The 21692-nt window shown below is 45.2% G+C and overlaps 1 protein-coding gene across 1 annotated transcript in view; it reads left to right on the top strand.

The window, feature by feature from the left end:
- Positions 1-21692, top strand: part of PPEF2 (protein phosphatase with EF-hand domain 2) — a 167591-nt gene that overhangs the window by 35790 nt on the left and 110109 nt on the right. The window contains exon 5 of the mRNA XM_073541188.1: positions 7935-7992. Coding sequence (XP_073397289.1) covers positions 7935-7992 — 58 coding nt within the window. The remainder of the gene's footprint in view (positions 1-7934; positions 7993-21692) is intronic.

Genomic DNA, 21692 nt, shown 5'->3' on the forward strand with positions numbered 1-21692 from the left:
TATTTACTAGAACTTAATCTTGTTAACAACACGTGTCTGAGCTGGATTACTGGGGAAGATCCGTAGTTTGATTCAGCCAGTGTTTCATTATTATGACACTTTTCCTCAATTTTACTAGTCAAAATTGGGAAATGAGTCTTATATAAAAACAGCAGGAGGCCACTGTGTAATTTTAAGACTGGAGAAATGGGACAATTGTCACAATAATAATAGTGATCTCCATAGGGCAAGAAGGACTAATATTGTATGATAGGCACCTCTGAATACTGTAGAACGCTTTCTAGACATAGATTTCTGCTAATATAGCAGACCTCTTTATCTAATCCCAGTCAACCCATTTAATCTTACAAATTTATGACAGTGCTCTACTAATGGGATGCTAATCAAATAAAAATATAGCCATCTTGTAATTATTTAATTCACATAAATCCAACAACTTCAATGCATATTAGACTAATGTCAGCCGAATTGGCTGATGTCAACTAGTTTGACCAAGCACATAGTTTATAATGGGGCCCACAAGTCTCCCCCCCCAATTTATGATGTCAGGGCAGATAATAATTCAGTATGTCTGATTTCGGGCTGTTCACGCTTTTATTCTCTAAGAGATTAGCCACCACCAGACATGTCTGGCAGCTCCTGCCTTATAGAGAACATAGAGAACAAAGTAGCACTCGGAAGAGCAAGCACTACTGTGTTTGGGAAAGTTGGGCAAGAAAGCTGCTGGCTGAACAGTCAGCTAAACCATCCTTCAGTCAGAAGTTATTTAAACTGTGTGGGAGCTTAAGATCCCTATACACATTAAATCAAATTTGGATGAACCCACCAATTTTCAAAGGACATGACTTTCACTACTGACACGGGTAAGTCAAGCAGGCAGCCTGTAGACAACACAACATATACCAACAACGGGACGGAATGGGGAGATTAATGCTCTAACAGTAGGGAACGAGGGATGGAGCACCTCCTGACTCCAACCTGTGCCTGTCCCTAAACTCCCCTCTTATCCTATGTGGGTGGTTCCTGATTGTCGCCTCAATATACCCTGGCTAGTGCACTGGCCGGCAAAGTCGTTAGCATCACCACTGCATATGGTAACAACACAGGGGAAGTGACAAACACGACACAGACAAAGTAAAGGGAAATAATACTCAACGACTTGCTCTGTTACCAAGCTCCATACAGTAGAGGATAACCAGAAATCCAAAAACCCTGCAGCAGCAGCTATACCACTGATACCAGGAAGCTACAAACTCCTAGGCTGTTCTGCAAAGAAAGCTCTCAGGCCGGGGTCACACTTGTGAGTGTGATGCGAGAAAATCGCGCAAGTATCTCACATCAATACCCAGCACTGCCGCCGGCACTTGGGACTGGAGTGTGCGGCTGCAAGTATTTCTATGCAGCTGAACGCTCCAGTCCGAGTGCCGGTGGCGGTGCCGGGTATTGATTTGAGAGACTCGCGTAAGTTTCTCGCATCACACTCACAAGTGTGATCTCGGCCTATTACCGACAGTCAGCTGATGGGTCAAGTGACTTTTTAAAGGATGGTGGGAGTGGTCACCACCCACATTAGCTGACCAGCAACAAAGCAGCTGCCAGCAAGGAAACTGACATTAACCCTTGCTGGCCACAAAGGAAAAAAGCTACATTTAAATTATAGCAGAACCAGAGCCACAATCCAAAAATGAATCATGACAGTACCCCCCTTTTCAACAATGGGCCTCTGGACCCTCAACACCATACTTGACCTAAAATGACATCTCAACCCACCAGGATTCACCTTCGCAGTCACCTGATCCTCAAGGTTACAACAAATGCAGTCCAATGTAGATGGCAACAATTTAGGCTCTGGAGGCTCAAAAAATCTCCAGAATGCCAACCTGTGGAATACGTTATGTACCTGAATTACAGGGGGTAACTTCAACAGGAAAGTCCCCGGGCTGAGAATGGCCAACACCCAATATGGCCTGATCACCCTAGAACTGCAGGTTCCAGATGCATACTTCCACTTGATGTCTTTAATGGACACCCACACGTATTCATTCACACACATGTCCTGAAAGCCTGAACGCTTATTTCTATGCATGCATTTGCCAAAAGATGGTGATCTCTTTGAGGAACAGACAACTGAGGTGTCCTACTGCGTCAACTCATACCCTCGCTATATATAGAGGGAACCACAACTCTCCCTGATACCTCCTCCTGAGAGGACACTGAGACTCAGGGTTTACTTATTGTGAGGGTTGAGTCTTGCCCCTTCTTCCTGGTAGCACCTTAGCTGCCTCCACTAGAGAAGAAGGGGTAGGTTTGAGAAGGAAGGCAGAGATTGTAGCTCCCAGACAAGTCTTTACAACACTGGTCCAAACTAACTACTCCCTCCAATCTATGACCAGAATGTGTCTCTTCAGCCAGGGAAGGCCTAAGACAATGGGAGTTAGCATTCCCTCCAAGACATAGTACAACAGGGACTCTTCATGAAGACTCCCTATACGCAGGTTAATATTGTCTGTGACTTAAGTCAAACTTCTCTGGCTGAGAGGAACAGAGTCAGTTGCCTGAATGGTAATGGGTATCGCCAGCGTCCTACCGATCAGACCATCGGTCTGAACAAAGCGAGAATCCACCAACTGACCCCAGCTCCACTATCCACAAGAACGGTATAGTCTCAGTTTCCCCACCAACCACCATTTCAGCCAAAATGATAAACTGATACGTAAAGGTGGAGGTAATGTACACACCCTGGTTATCTCCCTCCACCCGACCAGGGGAACGCGGCTTTTGTGATGGAGTACATACTTTGGTGTGAGCTGGTCAGATGTTGATGTAATGATCAGTAAGATCACAGAAAAAACATGCCCCCATCAAACGGTGAAATGCAGGCAACCTAGTTTGAGAGGAGACTCCTCCCACCTACACGGATTCGTCCGTCTGCACCAGTGTGTCTTCCACCCTAGAAAGAACAACAGGGGGTAAATTCGGTGTGTGTCTCTCCCTGAGACGTCTGTCTACCAGAATAGCGAGGGCCATGGCGGCCTCCAACGACCCAGGAGTAGTATATTGCACCAGAGTATCCTGAAGCGTAGCTGACAGACCATGACAGAAATGACTCTTAAGATTAGGGTCATTCCACTGCATGTCAGTGGCCCATCTCCGAAACTCTGAGCAGTACTCCTCAGCTGGACCCCCTTCTTGATTTTACGGAGTCTAGACTAAGCCAGGGAAATGCCATTTGGACTCCCATCCCGCCAATGCCATGAAAAACTCATCCACCAACCGCAAATATGGTGAATCGGTCGGCAGGGAGAAGGCCCAGTATTGGGCATCTCTCTTAAGAAGGGAGACTATAATCCCCACACGCTGTTCCTAACTCCCTGAAGAACAAGGACGAAGCCTGAAATACAATCTACAGGCTTCTTTGAAAACCATAAATGTATCTCTCCCCCCAGAAAATCTGTCAGGTAGAGATACTTTGGGTTCTGGTTGAGCCTGTACATGAGTCGAGACCAAGAACCCCGACACCTGCTGAAGCTGCTGCACCATCTGAGTCCGCAACTTGGTAACCTCATCCGTGAGGGTCTGGATCAGACGAGCAATAGCCTCAGCTTGAGCCATCGATTCACCGGAAATTAGTACGGGTCGGTAATAATGTAACGACCGACATAGGTAAGTCCAGCGGATGACACAACACATATACCAATAACGGGATGGAATGGGGAGAGGAAGGCCCTAACAGTAGGGATTGAGGGATGGGGCACTTCCTGACTCCAACCTGTGCCTGTCCCTAAACTCCCCTAACTCCCTATGCGGTTCCTTCTCCCACCGCCGTCACGTGCCTGGTCCCTGATTGTTGCCTCACTATATCCTGGCTAATGCAATGATCGGCAGGGTCGCTAGTCTCAACACTGCAGATAGTAACAACACAGAGAAAGTGACAAACACGACACAGACAAAGTAAAGGGAAATAATACTCAATGACTTGCTCTGCTGCCAAGCTCCAGACAGCAGAGGATAAGGCTAGAGAAATCCAAAAACCCTCCAGCAGCACCTATACCACTGATAACAGGAAGCTCCAAACTCCTAGGCTGATCTGCAAAGAAAACTCTATTACCAACAGTCAGCTGATGGGTCAAGTGACTTTTTAAAGGATGGTGGGAGTGGCAGAGGCGTAGCTAGGGTTTCGGTTCAGGATAGTCGAAACTTCTGAGTGGGCCCCTAATTAGGTAGCTTTGATTACAACTCGGTGACGCACCCTAATAGTGGATGTAGGAGATGACTGCGCTGTTACTGAAAATAATCCCTATATAAAGACCAATATTGATATTACCACCATATGGTCAGTGGTAAATACCAGTCCTACAAAGCATATAAGTGATTACTGCACAGTTATAGTTCGTGTCTTACCGCTGACGATCTTTCTGATGGAATCGTTCACTTTTCACGTCTTTTCCATCTGGCCCAGACTGACATGACAACTCCTCCAGCCAGGACTCGGCTACAGAGAATACAACAACGACATGTTTCACTTCTTCTGTGTCCCTATTACTGCACCTGATACCCCAAAGCTGAGCCGCTGCTGACGTATGTGTCTCTGTTACTGCACCTGACACCTCAATATTGAGCCGCTGCTGCCGTATGTGTCCCTGTTACTGCACCTGATACCCCAATGCTGAGCTGCTGCTGCCGTATGTGCCCCTATTACAGCACCTGACACCCCAATATTGAGCCGCTGCTGCCGTATGTGTCCCTGTTACTGCACCTGATACCCCAACACTGAGCCGCTGCTGCCGTAAGTGTCCCTATTACTGCACCTGATACCCCAATGCAGAGCCGCTGCTGCTGTATGTGTCCCTATTACTGCACCTGATACCCCAATGCAGAGCCGCTGCTGCCGTATGTGTCAATATTACTACACCTGATACCCCAATACTGTTCCGCTGCTGTATGTGTCCCTCTTACTGCACCGGATACCCCAATGCTGAGCCGCTGCTGCTGTATGTGTCCCTATTACTACACTTGATACCCCAATAATGAGCCTCTGCTGCCGCTTGTGTCCCTATTACTGCACCTGATACCCCAATACTGAGCCTATGCTGCCATATGTGTCCCTATTACTGCACCTGATACTCCAATGCTGAGCCGCTGCTGACGTATGTGTCCCTATTACTGCACCTAATACCCCAATACTGAGCCTCTGCTGCCACTTGTGTCCCTACTACTTCACCTGTTACCCCAATACTGAGCCGCTGCTGCCGTATGTGTCCCTATTACTACACTTGATACCCCAATACTGAGCCGCTGCTGCCATATGTGTCCCTATTACTGCACCTGATACTCCAATGCTGAGCCGCTGCTGACGTATGTGTCCCTATTACTACACTTGATACCCCAATAATGAGCCTCTGCTGCCGCTTGTGTCCCTATTACTGCACCTGATACCCCAATACTGAGCCTATGCTGCCATATGTGTCCCTATTACTGCACCTGATACTCCAATGCTGAGCCGCTGCTGATGTATGTGTCCCTATTACTGCACCTAATACCCCAATACTGAGCCTCTGCTGCCGCTTGTGTCCCTACTACTTCACCTGTTACCCCAATACTGAGCCGCTGCTGCCGTATGTGTCCCTATTACTACACTTGATACCCCAATACTGAGCCGCTGCTGCCGCATGTGTCCCTATTACTGCACCTGATACCCCCTATACACACACGGCTCCGCTTTGCACCCCCTATACACACACAGCTCCGCTCCATACACCTTGTACACATGCGCTCTGCTCCATGCACCTTGGACACAGGCGGCTCTGCTCCATACACCCTGTACACACACGGCTCCGCTCCGTACACCCCATACATACATGGCACCGCTCCATACACCTTGTACACAAACGGCTCCGCTGCGTACACCTTGTACACAAACAGCTCCGCTCACCCCATACACACACGGCTCCGCTCTTCTGTACACCTCATACATGCATATCTCCGCTCCGTACACCTTCTACACACGGCTCTGCTCCTCCTTACACCTCATACATGCATATCTCTGCTCCGTACACCTTCTATACACACACGGCTCTGCTCTGTACACCTCATACACACACAGCTCTGCCGCATCCACCCTGTAAACCCCTCCTGACCCCACACAGAAACTTCACCGCATCCAGCCAGCACCATGACAACCAGCACAGCAGAGTCCTGCAGCCACTGAAGCCCCTGATCATGTGACCCCTGACTCCGCCCATCTTGTGACCTCATCACAGGTCCTGTGCGCACAGAATAGCAAAAGACGACATTGCTGGCTGAGAGGTGGGGGGCCAACTGCTGGCACCGGGGCCCCTCACCGCCTTCTCAGGGGCCCATAGCGGCCGGGCAGCAGAGTAGGGAGATCGATTCTCCCTGCTCTGCTGCAGAATAGTGGTGTAGTGTAGTGTTGCTCCGGTGGGCCCCTTCAGAGCGCGGGGCCCAGGGCCACCGCCCCCCCTGCCCCCCCGGTAGCTACGCTACTGGGGAGTGATCATCACCCACATCAGCTGACCAGAAACAAAGCAGCTGCCAGCAAGGAAATTGACATTAACCCTTGCTGGCCCAAAAGAAAAAAGCTACATTTAAATTATAGCAGACTCAGAGCTGCCACGAATCAAAAAATGAATCGTGACAATGACGACCATGTAATAAAATAATATGAAAAAAGAACTCCAAAAATACATTTCAAGCATGTATTACTAAATCTCTAAGCCTTGCCTCATGAAGTGCCCATAGAAATGACTCTATATCAATTGAAAAAACTGGAGAAAAACAAGAGTCAAAAAGCTATATAATGAATATTTTATTAGTCAATTAGAAGACACAATGTGAGATACAGGACATGTAATCTTGGTCTGAGGGTAAGGTAGCCTGGAACAAAAAAACAGACCAGCGACAAGGACGATGAAGAGGCCAATTGTAACAAAGTAAATAAGTGCCTATCGAATGTGCAATAAAAATAGTGAGTAGTCATATACAAAAAAATGTAAAAATATTAGGACATTGATCTTAGGTTATTGCACTCTACCCCTAGAGAGATATATATTAAAATGCTGACATAGTGGTGAAGCGTGCAGCCACAGCAGACATGAGATAGTCACCATCAACATAAAGTGCATATAGTTGCTGTATATGAGCCAAAATGGCCCCTAGTAAAGTCAGCTGTGACTGCAGGACGTCACCACGCAAATCAGAAAGTACAGCACTAGAGAGAGCCACAATGTGCTGTCGATCAAAATACTGTGGTCACATAAAAAAATATATTGCACAATGCCCGCACATGTACAAAAATAATGTAGTGAATCAGCACATACCCATCATATCATGAACCTGCCGCTGGTCGGGAGACCCCAACGCGCGTTTCACGGTATAAATCCCGCTTCCTCGGACGGCGTCATGACTAAGGGTGCTTAGACACCAGAAACGCATTGAGAACGCAAGTATCTGCATTTCCTATGCTGGCATTTTACTCCCACTTTATCGTTTGATGTGAATAAAGAAGTCTGTTTTTCACAATATGGTGGAGCTGGAAAATTTCTTCCATTTATCATCCAAGTGCCCCGACACGGCGTCTCCGTGCTCCAATAATCAAGATGCCTTCGCTGGTGAGCTGTTTTTCTTTTAGAATAATAGACTGCAGATCTTGTACAATAGGTAATCAACAGGCATTCAACATGTCGACAAACATCGATTGTTCAATTAACCTGCGTCTTTGCCCTCCAAGGTTATTTAGAAGAATAAATTGTAGGGGCTGATGCATAGCGTGCCTTCAACAAGTCAACACACAACAAGAGTCAATGTGCTGGCTTATATGAACAATGGCTCATGTCTCGCCTACTGACAAAACTGAGAATAAATGCTGTGTTGTCACATCTGCCAAATAATATTTATTCTATTGTTTGTTTTTGCAGCTTTATGATTTTTTCAACTTCCTAATGGATCACTTTACTCCAAACACCAGCAAGGAAAGTAAGTATCTCTTCAGGTTTCAAAAATATATATGATATACAGTAAATTTCAAAAAGTTTCCATTATAGAAAACAATGCAGTATATTTACTAATCTTGAATAATATTTAGACAGTGTAAATTTAAGGCAGTCTAAAGATGGGCAAAGATTAAAACAGTGGCTCACAGTGGATAATACATTTGGTGGATCTTCATCTATGATCCATATGGAAATCAATAGTCTGAAAGCATACAAGTATTGTGATCTATAAAGAAATTATATGTCAGTGCTTAATTTAAAGAGATATAAAGCCCTTTTAATGCTTATTACATACTTTGTTTATAGTCAGAGACGTAGCTAGGGGTTCAGCTTAGGGGGGGGCGAAAACATTTGAGTGGGCCCCTAACCGGTAACCCTGATTACAACTCAGGTTGGCACACTCTAGTCGTGAGTATAGGGGAACCTAAGCAGATGACCGCGCTGTAACTGAAAAAAATCTCTATACAAAAAACAATACTGATATTACCGCCATATGATGACCTTATAGTGGTAGATGCCAGTCCTGCAGCATATACAAGAGTTTACTATACAGTTACATACAGTTGTGGCCAAAAGTATTGACACCCCTGCAATTTTGTCAGATAATACTCAGTTTCTTCCTGAAAATGATTGCAAACACAAATTCTTTGGTATTATTATCTTCATTTAATTTGTCTTAAATGAAAAAACACAAAAAGAATTGTCCTAAAGCCAAATTGGATATAATTCCACACCAAACATAAAAAAAGGGTGGACAAAAGTATTGGCACTGTTCGAAAAATCATGTGATGCTTCTCTAATTTGTGTAATTAACAGCACCTGTAACTTACCTGTGGCACCTAACAGGTGTTGGCAATAACTAAATCACACTTGCAGCCAGTTGACATGGACTAAATTTGACTCAACCTCTGTCCTGTGTCCTTGTGTGTACCACATTGAGCATGGAGAAAAGAAAGAAGACCAAAGAACTGTCTGAGGACTTGAGAAACCAAATTGTGAGGAAGCATGAGCAATCGCAAGGCTACAAGTCCATCTCCAAAGACCTGAATGTTCCTGTGTCTACCGTGCGCAGTGTCATCAAGAAGTTTAAAGCCCATGGCACTGTGGCTAACCTCCCTAGATGTGGACGGAAAAGAAAAATTGACAAGAGATTTCAACGCAAGATTGTGCAGATGTTGGATAAAGAACGTCGACTAACATCCAAACAAGTTAAAGCTGCCCTGCAGTCCGAGGGTACAACAGTGTCAACCCGTACTATCCGTCAGCGTCTCTGTATGGTAGGAGACCCAGGAAGACCCCACTTCTTACCCTGAGACATAAAAAAGCCAGGCTGGAGTTTGCCAAAACTTACCTGAAAAAGCCTAAAACGTTTTGGAAGAATGTTCTCTGGTCAGATGAGACAAAAGTAGAGCAATTTGGGCAAAGGCATCAACATAGAGTTTACAGGAGAAAAAAAAGAGGCATTCAAAGAAAATAACATGGTCTCTACAGTCAAACATGACGAGGTTCCCTGATGTTTTGGGGTTGCTTTGCTGCCTCTGGCACTGGACTACTTGACCGTGTGCATGGCATTATGAAGTCTGAAGACTACCAACAAATTTTGCAGCATAATGTAGGGCACAGTGTGAGAAAGCTGGGTCTCCCTCAGAGGTCATGGGTCTTCCAGCAGGAAAGGAAAGAGATATCCAGCTCCACACAAAGATCGATTTCAAATTTAATCCAGTAAAGATGATGTACAAATCAGCTCCAGGGCTGCATCAGCTCACTGAGGAGCGACATAAGCGACGCGTTTCGATCGCTACATGCGATCTTTATCAAAGCTACCATATCAAAATCACACACAGGTTAAAAAGGAGCAGAGACCAATCCTGAATCTATTACAAGTCACATGATTGGAAGGTCCTGTTCTAGACAATGCAATAAAGAAAAACAATAAAATTACATCAATATTGCCAATAAATATACAAGAATAAACCACAAAAATATATAGAAAAAATATATGATGGAAATTGTTCATAATTCTATCAAAAATTGCTGACATTACAAATAAACATGAATCATGTGATCATGAAAACTCGTCTCCTATCACATACATCCATTAACGATGTCACATATAATTTTAGAGATTCATGAAAGAAGAGTATAATTATAAAGAATTATATTTGCTAGAAAATATTCACAATTCCACCAAAATTGGTGCATTTTAAAAAGCATGATCGCGAACCCCGTGACCACAAAAATTATAAATTATGTGATCACAAAAACTCATTTCATCGGCACATATAAATCGCATATATCCATTAGCGATATTGTATATAATATCAAAGATATTATGAAAAGACATGAATACATAAAAAAATTTCAAAATCAAAATATATTCATAATTCCATACAAATTAATTCACCTACATATATATAAAAAATATGTGCAAAAAAGTCATTTCACTGACACATGCATTTAATAGCAGCATCACAAATAATTTTAAAGGTTCATCAAATAAACATATGAACAAAATCAAGCAAAAAAGGAAAACAAATTTTATTAAAATAACATTATTGATGCAAACATACTCTGAAATATTAATAATGGAACATGATTTCATTCTTTTTGTTTAATCCATCAGGAAATCTCGTTCCCAGATTAAAAATCCAGAAAGCCTCCCGGGTGAGCAATGTTCTTCTAATATCACCACCCCTAGAAGGTTTCTTGATTTTTTTCAATACCAGTGACCTGGAAAGAAGCAATATTACGAGAATGAAAATTAATCCCTGTTGGTGAGCTAACCAGAATCAAAAGGAATTGTAATAACAATGATAATTTGCAGCAGGAATTTAATAAATCTTGTAATAAATTGAGAGATAGGAATTATCCGGGCTGGATGTTGAACAGAGCTTTGAATTTAGTAACAGCAGACAGTCAGTCCTCGGTTGATAATAAAATGAAAAAATCTATTATGTCCAAAAAGCCATTCATATGCTTTCAATTTAGTTCACAATTCAATGAAATTAGAAATAATGTACATACATTTTTACCTCTATTACATGAGGACCCTATATTAGCTGCAGTTTTAGAAGATGGTTGTAATGCAGTGGCTCGTAGAGCCCCCACTTTAGGTAATATTTTATCACCGAGCCTTTTTTCATCCAGGAACAACAGAGGTACATGGTTGGAAAACAAAGGGAACTACAAATGTGGAGGCAATAATTGTAGGACCTGCAAACATATGGTAAAAACTAAAATATTCTACAATAATGATAATACTACATCTTTTAAGATTAATAACTTTATTAATTGTAATACTGACTTTGTGGTGTATAAAATTGATTGCACTACTTGCATTAAGTCTTAAGTAGGGTGCAAATCTAGAAAATTAAAAACTAGAATAGCTGAAAATTTATATGATATAACCAATGTAACTAATGGAGTCCGCAATATTTCGTCTGCAGCTAGACATTTTATTAATTTTCATTCTCGTAATATTGCTTCTTTCCAGGTCATTGGTATTGAAAAAATCAAGAAACCTTCTAGGGGTGGTGATATTAGAAGAACATTGCTCACCCGGGAGGCTTTCTGGATTTTTAATCTGGGAACGAGATTTCCTGATGGATTAAAAAAAAGAATGAAATCATGTTCCATTATTAATATTTCAGAGTATGTTTGCATCAATAATGTTTTTTTAATAAAATTTGTTTTCTTTTTTTGTTTGATTTTGTTCATATGTTTATTTGATGAACCTTTAAAATTATTTGTGATGCTGCTAATAAATGCATGTGTCCGTGAAATCACTTTTTTGCACATATTTTTTATATATATGTAGGTGAATTAATTTGTATGGAATTATGAATATATTTTGATTTTGAAATTTTTTTATGTATTCATGTCTTTTCATAATATCTTTGAAATTATATACAATATCGCTAATGGATATATGCGATTTATATGTGCCGATGAAATGAGTTTTTGTGATCACATAATTTATAATTTTTGTGGTCACGGGGTTCGCGATCATGCTTTTTAAAATGCACCAATTTTGGTGGAATTGTGAATATTTTCTAGCAAATATAATTCTTTATAATTACACTCTTTCATGAATCTCTAAAATTATATGTGACATCGTTAATGGATGTATGTGATAGGAGACGAGTTTTCATGATCACATGATTCATGTTTATTTTTAATGTCAGCAATTTTTGATAGAATTATGAACAATTTCCATCATATATTTTTTCTATATATTTTTGTGGTTTATTCTTGTATATTTATGGGCAATATTGATGTAATTTTATTGTTTTTCTTTATTGCATTGTCTAGAACAGGACCTTCCAATCATGTGACTTGTATTAGATTCAGGATTGGTCTCGGCTCCTTTTTAACCTGTGTGTGATTTTGATATGGTAGCTTTGATAAAGATCGCATGTAGCGATCGAAACGCGTCGCTTATGTCGCTCCTGTGTGAGCTGATGCAGCCCTGGAGCTGATTTGTACATCATCTTTATTGGATTAAATTTGAAATCGATCTTTATATGGAGCTGGATATCTCTTTCCTTTCCGTTGAACTAACCATTGCAGGATGGTGATCCTTGCTCCCATGGAAGTCGGTGAGCTGGCTTTATGCTTTTGAATGACTGTCTTCCAGCAGGACAATGACCCAAAACACACTTCAAAAATCACTAGAAAATGGTTTGAGAGAGAGCACTGGAGACTTCTAAGGTGGCCAGCAATGAGTCCAGACCTGAATCCCATAGAACACCTGTGAAGAGATCTAAAAATGGCAGTTTGGAGAAGGCACCCTTCAAATATCAGGGACCTTGAGCAGTTTGCCAAAGAAGAATGGTCTAAAATTCCAGCAGAGCATTGTAAGAAACTCATTGATGGTTACCGGAAGCGGTTGGTCGCAGTTATTTTGGCTAAAGGTCGTGCAACCAAGTATTAGGCTGAGGGTGCCAATACTTTTCTCTGGCCCATTTTTGGAGTTTTGTGTGAAATGATCAATGTTTTGCTTTTTGCTTCATTCTCTTTTGTGTTTTTTTTTTTTTTAAGACAAATTAAATGAAGATAATAATACCAAAGAATTTGTGTTTGCAATCATTATCAGGAAGAAACTGAGTATTATCTGACAAAATTGTAGGGGTGTCAATACTTTTGGCCACAACTGTATGATAACTTACAGGCCACGTTCTTTCTGATAATCGTTCACTTTTACATCTTACTCAGACCGACATGTCTACTTCTCCAGCCAGGACTCATCTGCAGAGATTACAGCAAAGACACATTTGACTTCTCACATTTCCAGCTTAGTACCCATCTATCTCCAACCTGCACAAACTATTCACCCAATACTGAGCCGCTGCTGTTGCCGTATGTGTCCCTACTAGAGTTGAGCGAAACGGGTCGAAAAATTTCAAAAGTCGCCGACTTTTGGCAAAGTCGGGTTTCATGAAACGAAACCCGACCCTAGGATGAGGTCGGCCACGAGGTCGGCGACTTACGCGCCAAAGTCGCGTTTCAAAAGTTTGTTTTGCGCTCTTTTTCAGCCAATCAGGATCCACGGACACTGTGGGCAATGTGATGACATAGGCAGGGGTCACCACCATCTTTCAGAAGGGCATGCAAGTGATTGGCTTGCTTTGGTGGGCGTCACAGGGGGTATAAAAGGGCGTGCACGCCGACCGCCATCTTACTTCTGCCGATCTCAGTATAGGGAGAGGTTGCTGCTGATTCTGTAGGGAGAGCGTTAGGCAGGGAAGAAGACAAAAAAACTGCTTCTGCTGCTAGCGATTTGGCCTGCACAACACACCAGTCACTGTGTGTGCAGTGCAAGGGGAGGCTATATAGTGGTGTATCAGTGGTGTTGGTTGTTGGGCTGCCTTCTAAGGCTTCCTGACATTCCTGCATTGCTGTTTACCCACTGCTCCGCAAACTGCTTTTTTAAAAGCAATCCCAATTTTTTTTTTTTTGTCCTGCTGAGAAGAAAAAAAAACTGCTTCTGCTGCTAGCAATTTGGCCTGCACAACACACCAGTCACTGTGTGTGCAGTGCAAGGGGAGGCTATATTGTGGTGTATCAGTGGTGTTGGTTGTTGGGCTGCCTTTTAAGGCTTCCTGACAGGCTGGCATTGCTGTTTACCCACTGCTCTGCAAACTGCTTTTTTAAAAGCAATCCAATCTCCCTTATCCTCTAGTCACTTTTGTCACAGCTGTGCCATCGAGCCTGTGACATAGCGCTCAGATATCAGTGGGCCTCACACAATCCAAAAGTGTCCAGTGTCCAAAAGTGTGTGCAGAGATTCAAAATCTCCCTTATCCTCTAGTCACTTTGGTCACAGCTGTGCCATCGAGCCTGTCACATAGCGCTCAGATATTCATTGGGCCTCACACAATCCAAAAGTGTCCAGTGTCCAAAAGTGTGTGCAGAGATTCAAAATCTCCCTTATCCTCTAGTCACTTTGGTCACAGCTGTGCCATCGAGCCTGTCACATAGCGCTCAGATATTCATTGGGCCTCACACAATCCAAAAGTGTCCAGTGTCCAAAAGTGTGTGCAGAGATTCAAAATCTCCCTTATCCTCTAGTCACTTTGGTCACAGCTGTGCCATCGAGCCTGTCACATAGCGCTCAGATATTCATTGGGCCTCACACAATCCAAAAGTGTCCAGTGTCCAAAAGTGTGTGCAGAGATTCAAAATCTCCCTTATCCTCTAGTCACTTTGGTCACAGCTGTGCCATCGAGCCTGTCACATAGCGCTCAGATATTCATTGGGCCTCACACAATCCAAAAGTGTCCAGTGTCCAAAAGTGTGTGCAGAGATTCAAAATCTCCCTTATCCTCTAGTCACTTTGGTCACAGCTGTGCCATCGAGCCTGTCACATAGCGCTCAGATATTCATTGGGCCTCACACAATCCAAAAGTGTCCAGTGTCCAAAAGTGTGTGCAGAGATTCAAAATCTCCCTTATCCTCTAGTCACTTTGGTCACAGCTGTGCCATCGAGCCTGTCACATAGCGCTCAGATATTCATTGGGCCTCACACAATCCAAAAGTGTCCAGTGTCCAAAAGTGTGTGCAGAGATTCAAAATCTCCCCTGTCCTATAGACACCTTGTACCTTGTTTTACATTACTATATAGTTTGTTGGATTTTGTCTACATTTCTACCAAAAATGAGGAAGGCTGGTGGAAGAGGCCGTGGAATTGGGCGGGGGTTGGCAGCTGGTAATGATGGTGTTGGTGGTGGATCTGATGGTAGTGGCAAGAGCAAAATAGGACTGAATGCAGGAGGTGTTGAGCCTGCGTCATCGTCTGGCTACATAAGGCCTCGAACGCTTAGTTTTCTAGGAGTTGGCAAACCGCTTTTAAAGCCAGAGCATCAGGAAAAAGTTTTGTCTTACATTGCTGACTCAGCCTCCAGCTCTATCGCCTCCTCTTCTTCAGTTGTAAAAAGTAAAAGCACTGAGTCGTCATTGGAGGCTCATGTTCATGAACCACACCTTTCCTTGTGTCCTTCACCCCAACCAAGATTGAAGGATGACGCAGGCCATACAACTGATTACTCCATGGAGCTGTTTTCACATACCATGCGTGGATTATCAAGTGAAATGGTGAATTACCCAGGCCAAGATGAATCTGACATGGAGTGCACTGATGCACAGCCGCTGATGGATGATTCTGCTGGTACATTCACTCAGAGCACTACATTGTCCTCGCAGTGTACAGAGCCAGATTCTGACCCTGATGAGACTCAGGTGCCCCTTCCCGCACACTATACCACCATACACGGTGACACAGAGGAAGGTGCACATGACATAGAAGAGGAGGTGATGGATGACCCAGTTGTTGACCCAGATTGGCATCCATTGGGGGAAGAGGGTGCTGCTTCCAATAGCTCAGATGAGGAGCATCCACAGCAGACATCGACATCGCAACAGCTGTTATCTGGCAGGCCCGGAGCACTCCAAAGACAGGTTCCAAACATCAAAAGAGTTGCTGGACAGCTTGTCCAGAGGGTCAAAAGATCACAGCGTGCTAGGCCGCAAAATGTCTGCCAAAGTAGGAAGAGTGCAGTGTGGCACTTTTTTGAACAAAATCCTCATGATCAGGCCAAGGTTATCTGTAAGAAGTGCGCAAAGACCTTTAGCCGAGGGAAAAATCTGAAAAATTTGAATACCAGTTGCATGCTTAGACATTTATCCAGCATGCACTTGCAAGCGTGGACACAACACCAAACCTCAAGTGCCACATGTGCAACTGATCACAACGAAGGTAGTCAGCAACGCTACATTGTTTCCCCCACTGTAAGCCCACCGGTTAGCACAGCAGCAAATGTTGAGGTGTCGTTGCAAGGCCACAGCAGTCAGGGAATCCCACTGTTATATCAATGAAAGACTGATTCTAGGCCATCAGAAAGAACACCAACTCCATCACCATCATCAACCCTCTCTCAGTCCACCCTGTCCACCGCTACTTCCACCATATGCAGCTCTCAAGTCCAGCTCACCCTCCCAGACACTATGAGTAGGTCAAGAAAGTACTCAGTCTCTCATCCGCGTACACTGGGTTTGAACGCCCACATTGCCAAACTAATCTCGTTTGAGATGATGCCCTTTCGGTTGGTGGAAAGCACAGCTTTCCGCGAACTCATGGCCAATGCAGTACCACGCTATGACCTACCCAGTCGCCCTTCTTCTCTCGCAAAGCCATCCCAGCCCTCCACCATCATGTGAAAGACCGCATTGTCCATGCACTCAAGCAGTCAGTGAGCGGAAAGGTGCACCTCACATCTGATGCATGGTCCAGTCGGCATGGCCAGGGCCGTTACGTGTCCATCACTGCGCACTGGGTTAATGTGGTGGATGCAGGGTCCACAGGGGACAGCGGTGGTGGGACAGTGCTGCCTAGCCCACGGTATAGGAAACAGTTGGCTGTAGGTGTTCGACCCTCCTCCTCCTCCTCCAGAAGCGAAAGCTCGTCCACAGAGCGCAGTCGTACGAGCACTCCATCTGCAGCTGCCACTGTTGCACACGATGTGTCCCCCTATCGAGCAGCTAGTGGAAAGCGTCAGCAGGCTGTGTTGCAGATGATGTGTTTGGGCAACAGACACACCGCCGAGGTGCTGGCCGAGTACTTGAAGCGACAAACTGAGTCATGGCTGGGCAGTGTACATCTTGAGGCAGTCAAGGTAGTTAGTGATAACGGCCGTAATTTTGTGGCAGCCATAGCCCTTTCAAAACTCAGCCATATACCTTGCTTGGCTCACACCTTGAACCTGGTGGTGCAGTGCTTCCTCAAAAATTATCCGGAGTTAACAGCCCTGCTCCAGAAGGTGCGAAGACTGTGCGCGCACATCCGCCGGTCGCCTGTACACTCCGTATGCAGAAGCTGCAGCGATTGCGCCACCTTCCCAACCACCGCCTCATTATCGACATTGCAACAAGGTGGAACTCCACCCTGCACATGGTGGAGCGGCTGTGCGAGCAGAGGCAGGCCATAATGCATTTGTGGGAGGATACACGGCCAGGCACTTTGAGAGCAGACATGGAGTTGACAGGTGTGCAGTGGTCGAAGCTGAAAGACCTCTGTAAAGTCCTTCAGTGTTTTGAGGAATGCATACGGCTGGTAAGCGCAGACGACGCCATCCTAAGCATGAGCATCCCACTTATGCGTCTGCTCATGCAAACTTTGACGCACCTTAAGGAGCAGGCGTCTGCAGCCAATGTTGATGAGGAGGAAGAGGATGAGGGAATCCTTGATGACATTCAGCCATTGTCTGCTCAGGGACCTCTCCTGGACGAGGTGGAGGAAGAAGAGGAGGAGGAGGAGGATGATGGGGATGATTACTTAGGGGAGGAGGATGCATCTCGTGGGGCAAGTGAAAATGTTGGCGTGGCAAGGTCTGGTACAGGGTTTGTGCGTGACTGGAGGGATGTGGATTTGCCAGAAAGTGCTCCTCCAACCAGCACTCGCAGTGCATCATTGAAACCGGGAACATTGGCCCACATGTCAGATTATGCCTTGCGGATCCTAAAAAGGGACCCCCGCTTTGCCAAAATGATGAACGATGACGACTACTGGTTGGCCAGCATCCTGGATCCACGCTATAAAGGCAAATTACAAAACATCATGCCACAGGAGAACCTTGACCTAATATTGGCTAATAAACAAGCAACTCTGGTAAATCGGTTGCTTGAGGCATTCCCAGCACACAGCAGCGGTGATGGTTCTCACACGAGTCGTACGGGCCGGGGGCAGCTTGGCAGAGGTGTTCGTGGTGCACACAGCAGAAGTGGCGTTGGAGACAGGGGTTTCATGACAATGTTGTGGACTGATTTTTCAAGTACCACTCACACAACTGGTAATACTGCATCGATGGAAAGTGACAGGAGACAGCAGTTGTCAACTATGGTTACAAACTACTTTTCCTCCCATATCGATGTTCTCCCACACAGGTCATTCCCCTTTGACTATTGGGCCGCTAAACTGGACACCTGGCCTGAATTGGCACAATATGCCTTACAGGAGCTCGTTGCCCAGCTGCAAGTGTGCTATCGGAAAGAGTCTTCAGTGCAGCTGGATCAATCCTGACAGAAAAAAGGACCCGTCTGTCAACCCAAAATGTGGATGATCTAACCTTCATTAAAATGAACCACGCATGGGTTTCCAAGGATTTTGTCCCACCTTCCTCTGATGACACATAGGGTGACAGAAAAATGGCTTGCTTTGGTCCACCTCTTCCTGGGACTTGACCTATTTCACCTTTTGCATCAGCTGAATGTCCAACATCAACATATGCCACTTTCTAAAACTCCCTAACTGTGCTGCCTCCCCCCCCCCCCATGGCCGGGGTCACCACCTAGCGCACGACACCGTGCGAGTGCCGTTGCCCTGGACAGGTGGGTAGGCCGACTTTTGGGCGCGGGCACTGGTACAGGGTCCTTCATAGTGCAATCAAGTGTCTCTGACGGTGGTGGTGCACACCCGCCATCAGACACACCGCCGTACTATGAGGGGCCCAGTGCCAGTACCGACGCCCACGAGTGGGCCCCCCTTGCTTGGGCAGGGCCCCAGCATTTGCAATCTTTACCTCTCCCTGCTCCTCCGCTGTGTAGTCTGGGCCGTCAAATCCATACTGTGCCTGACACCGTCTGAGCCTGCCTCCTGATGTATAGACATATATTTTGTGTACGCTATCCATACATGTTATCCGGGGAAACGGTACCCTTTCTAACCTTTGTGCAATCACGTGCAATCCATACTGGGCCTAACACCGTCTGAGCCTGCCTCCTGAGACATATATTTTGAATGTGTACGCTATCCATACATGTTATCCGGGGATTCGGTACCCTTTCTAACCTTTGTGCAATCACGTGCAATCCATACTGGGCCTAACACCGTCTGAGCCTGCCTCCTGAGACATATATTTTGAATGTGTACGCTATCCATACATGTTATCCGGGGAAACGGTACCCTTTCTCACCTTTGTGCAATCACGTGTAATCCATACTGGGCGTGAGAACGGCTGGCGAGCTGTTAAGCAAGCTACAGCACCTGTGGTTTGCACACGTAAGTTTTTCATTTTTTCAGGAATGACGGTTAGGCCTAATTCCGGAACTGCGGTTGACCTGCACTTACTGGGAAATCATTGTTCGCGGGTAATAATTGTAATCAGTGATCCCCATCACTAACGTTGTTCAGCGGGTTATCTGCACCTGTAAGCGACAAACGCTGGCCTTTTCAGTGTAGCGCACATGCAGCCACGGACATGTAAGGGCATGACACACCAGTTATTGGCCAATCTCATGTGCCAGAGCCTCACGTGTCCTTCTAGTAAGCCGGACTCGGACCGCGGGGCATGACGGAGTCTCGTTCGTTAACGGAATTAAGCTTGCAATGTGTGCATCTGTTCTGTAGCTGGCATGGTTGAGGTTTCCCAGGTGGAGTCGAATTTAACCGTAGGCTCCACTCCTGGTGGTGCCCTTCTGGACATTCCTTTAAGGTTCAGCTTTGCAACCATACTGCCCACGTAAAACAAACACTTTGCCTTCATGAACGCTGTTTGGAGGGTCATGACTCGTGGGAATAACGCCGCCCAATCAGTTAACCTGCTAGAGAGATCCTTCGTTGCTCCCAAGCATGACATCACACTCCCTAGGAAGAAGGTAATGCCACTGTGGCGACCGTACTCCTGGGGGCGACACAAGTGCACTGATGCCCAGCCACTGCTCGATGAATCTGCTGGTACATTGACCCAGACCACTACATTCCCCTCGCACGCTACACGACCTGAATCTGACCCTGATGAAACTCAGGTTACCCTTCCCATATACAGTTCCATCTTACACGGTGACAAAGAGGAAGCTGCAGATGAAAGTGCAGGTTCGGCCCACCCGCCATCAGACACACCACCGTACTATCAGGGGCCTTGTGCCAGTGCCGTCGCCAACGAGTGGGCCCCCCCTGCTTGCCCAGAATCACAGCACTTGCAAAGTTGAAATACTGTGCAGTGAGATGGAAGATGGGGACAACGAGGAATCCAGACAAGTACAGGGATTCCCTAGTGAGGAGACTTATTTGATTGTTTTCAATGTTGGGACAGCAATTTTTGGGGAGCACTATACTCTGGAGAATGATAGATGGGGCCCACCATACACTGGAACATTCCAAAGGTGGACATCAGACACTGGAGCAGCATTTACAGGGCCCATTATACACTAGAGCATTAGAAATGGGGCCCATTATGTTTGGAGCATTATTTGGGCCCATAAGACAGTGGAGCTTCATCCATGGGGACCAACATATACTGTAGCATTATGTGGAGCTCATTATATACTGTTTCAAACATTATATGGGACCAATGATTCTGTATGGAGAAATAGATGGGCCTCGTCATGAGATGTAAAAAGTGAGGTATTTTTCATTGTACTATACCGCTATTTCTCTGCCGTATCGGAGCATGATGAGTTGTGGTATGTGTTAAAGGGGCGCTCTTTCGCCCAGGGCACATGAAAACCTGCAGCCAGCCCTCCCCCCCCACAACTTTAGCCAAATAACCCCCATTTTTCAGTGCGTAACTTGTATTATGAAGTTAATTAAGGTTGACAAGCTTAAGTAAGAAGAATTGATGCTTTTGGCATTCAAATGGGCACTGTAGGTGTGTTTCCTGTCCTCCTCTCACTGCCGACTTTTATTCCCCATTGACTTACATTGGGTTTCGTGTTTCGGGACGACCCCGACTTTTCCCTATAATCGGACGATCTTGCTCGACCCGACTTTTGGAAAAGTCGGGTTTCACGAAACGAAACGCGACCCTAAAAAACCAAAAGTCGCTCAACTCTAGTCCCTACTATTGTACCTGATACTCCAATACTGAGCCGCTGATGCCGTATGTGTCCCTACTATTGTACCTGATACCCCAATACTGAGCCGCTGCTGCCGTATGTGTCAATATTACTACACCTGATACCCCAATACTGTTCCGCTGCTGCTGTATGTGTCCCTATTGCTGCACCTGATACCCCAATACTGAGCCGCTGCTACTGTATGTGTCCCTATTACTGCACCTGATACCCCAATGCTGAGCCACTGCTGCCATATGTGTCCCTACTACTGCACCTGCTGTGTGGTACAAGCGCAGGGATCCTCTAACTGCCTCACATAATAATGCCACCATTGTGTCCTTTACATAGCAGAATGTC

Source organism: Dendrobates tinctorius, unplaced genomic scaffold (genome assembly GCF_039654945.1).
Source record: "Dendrobates tinctorius isolate UK_male_01 unplaced genomic scaffold, ASM3965494v1 ptg000011l, whole genome shotgun sequence".
NCBI lineage: Eukaryota > Metazoa > Chordata > Amphibia > Anura > Dendrobatidae > Dendrobates > Dendrobates tinctorius.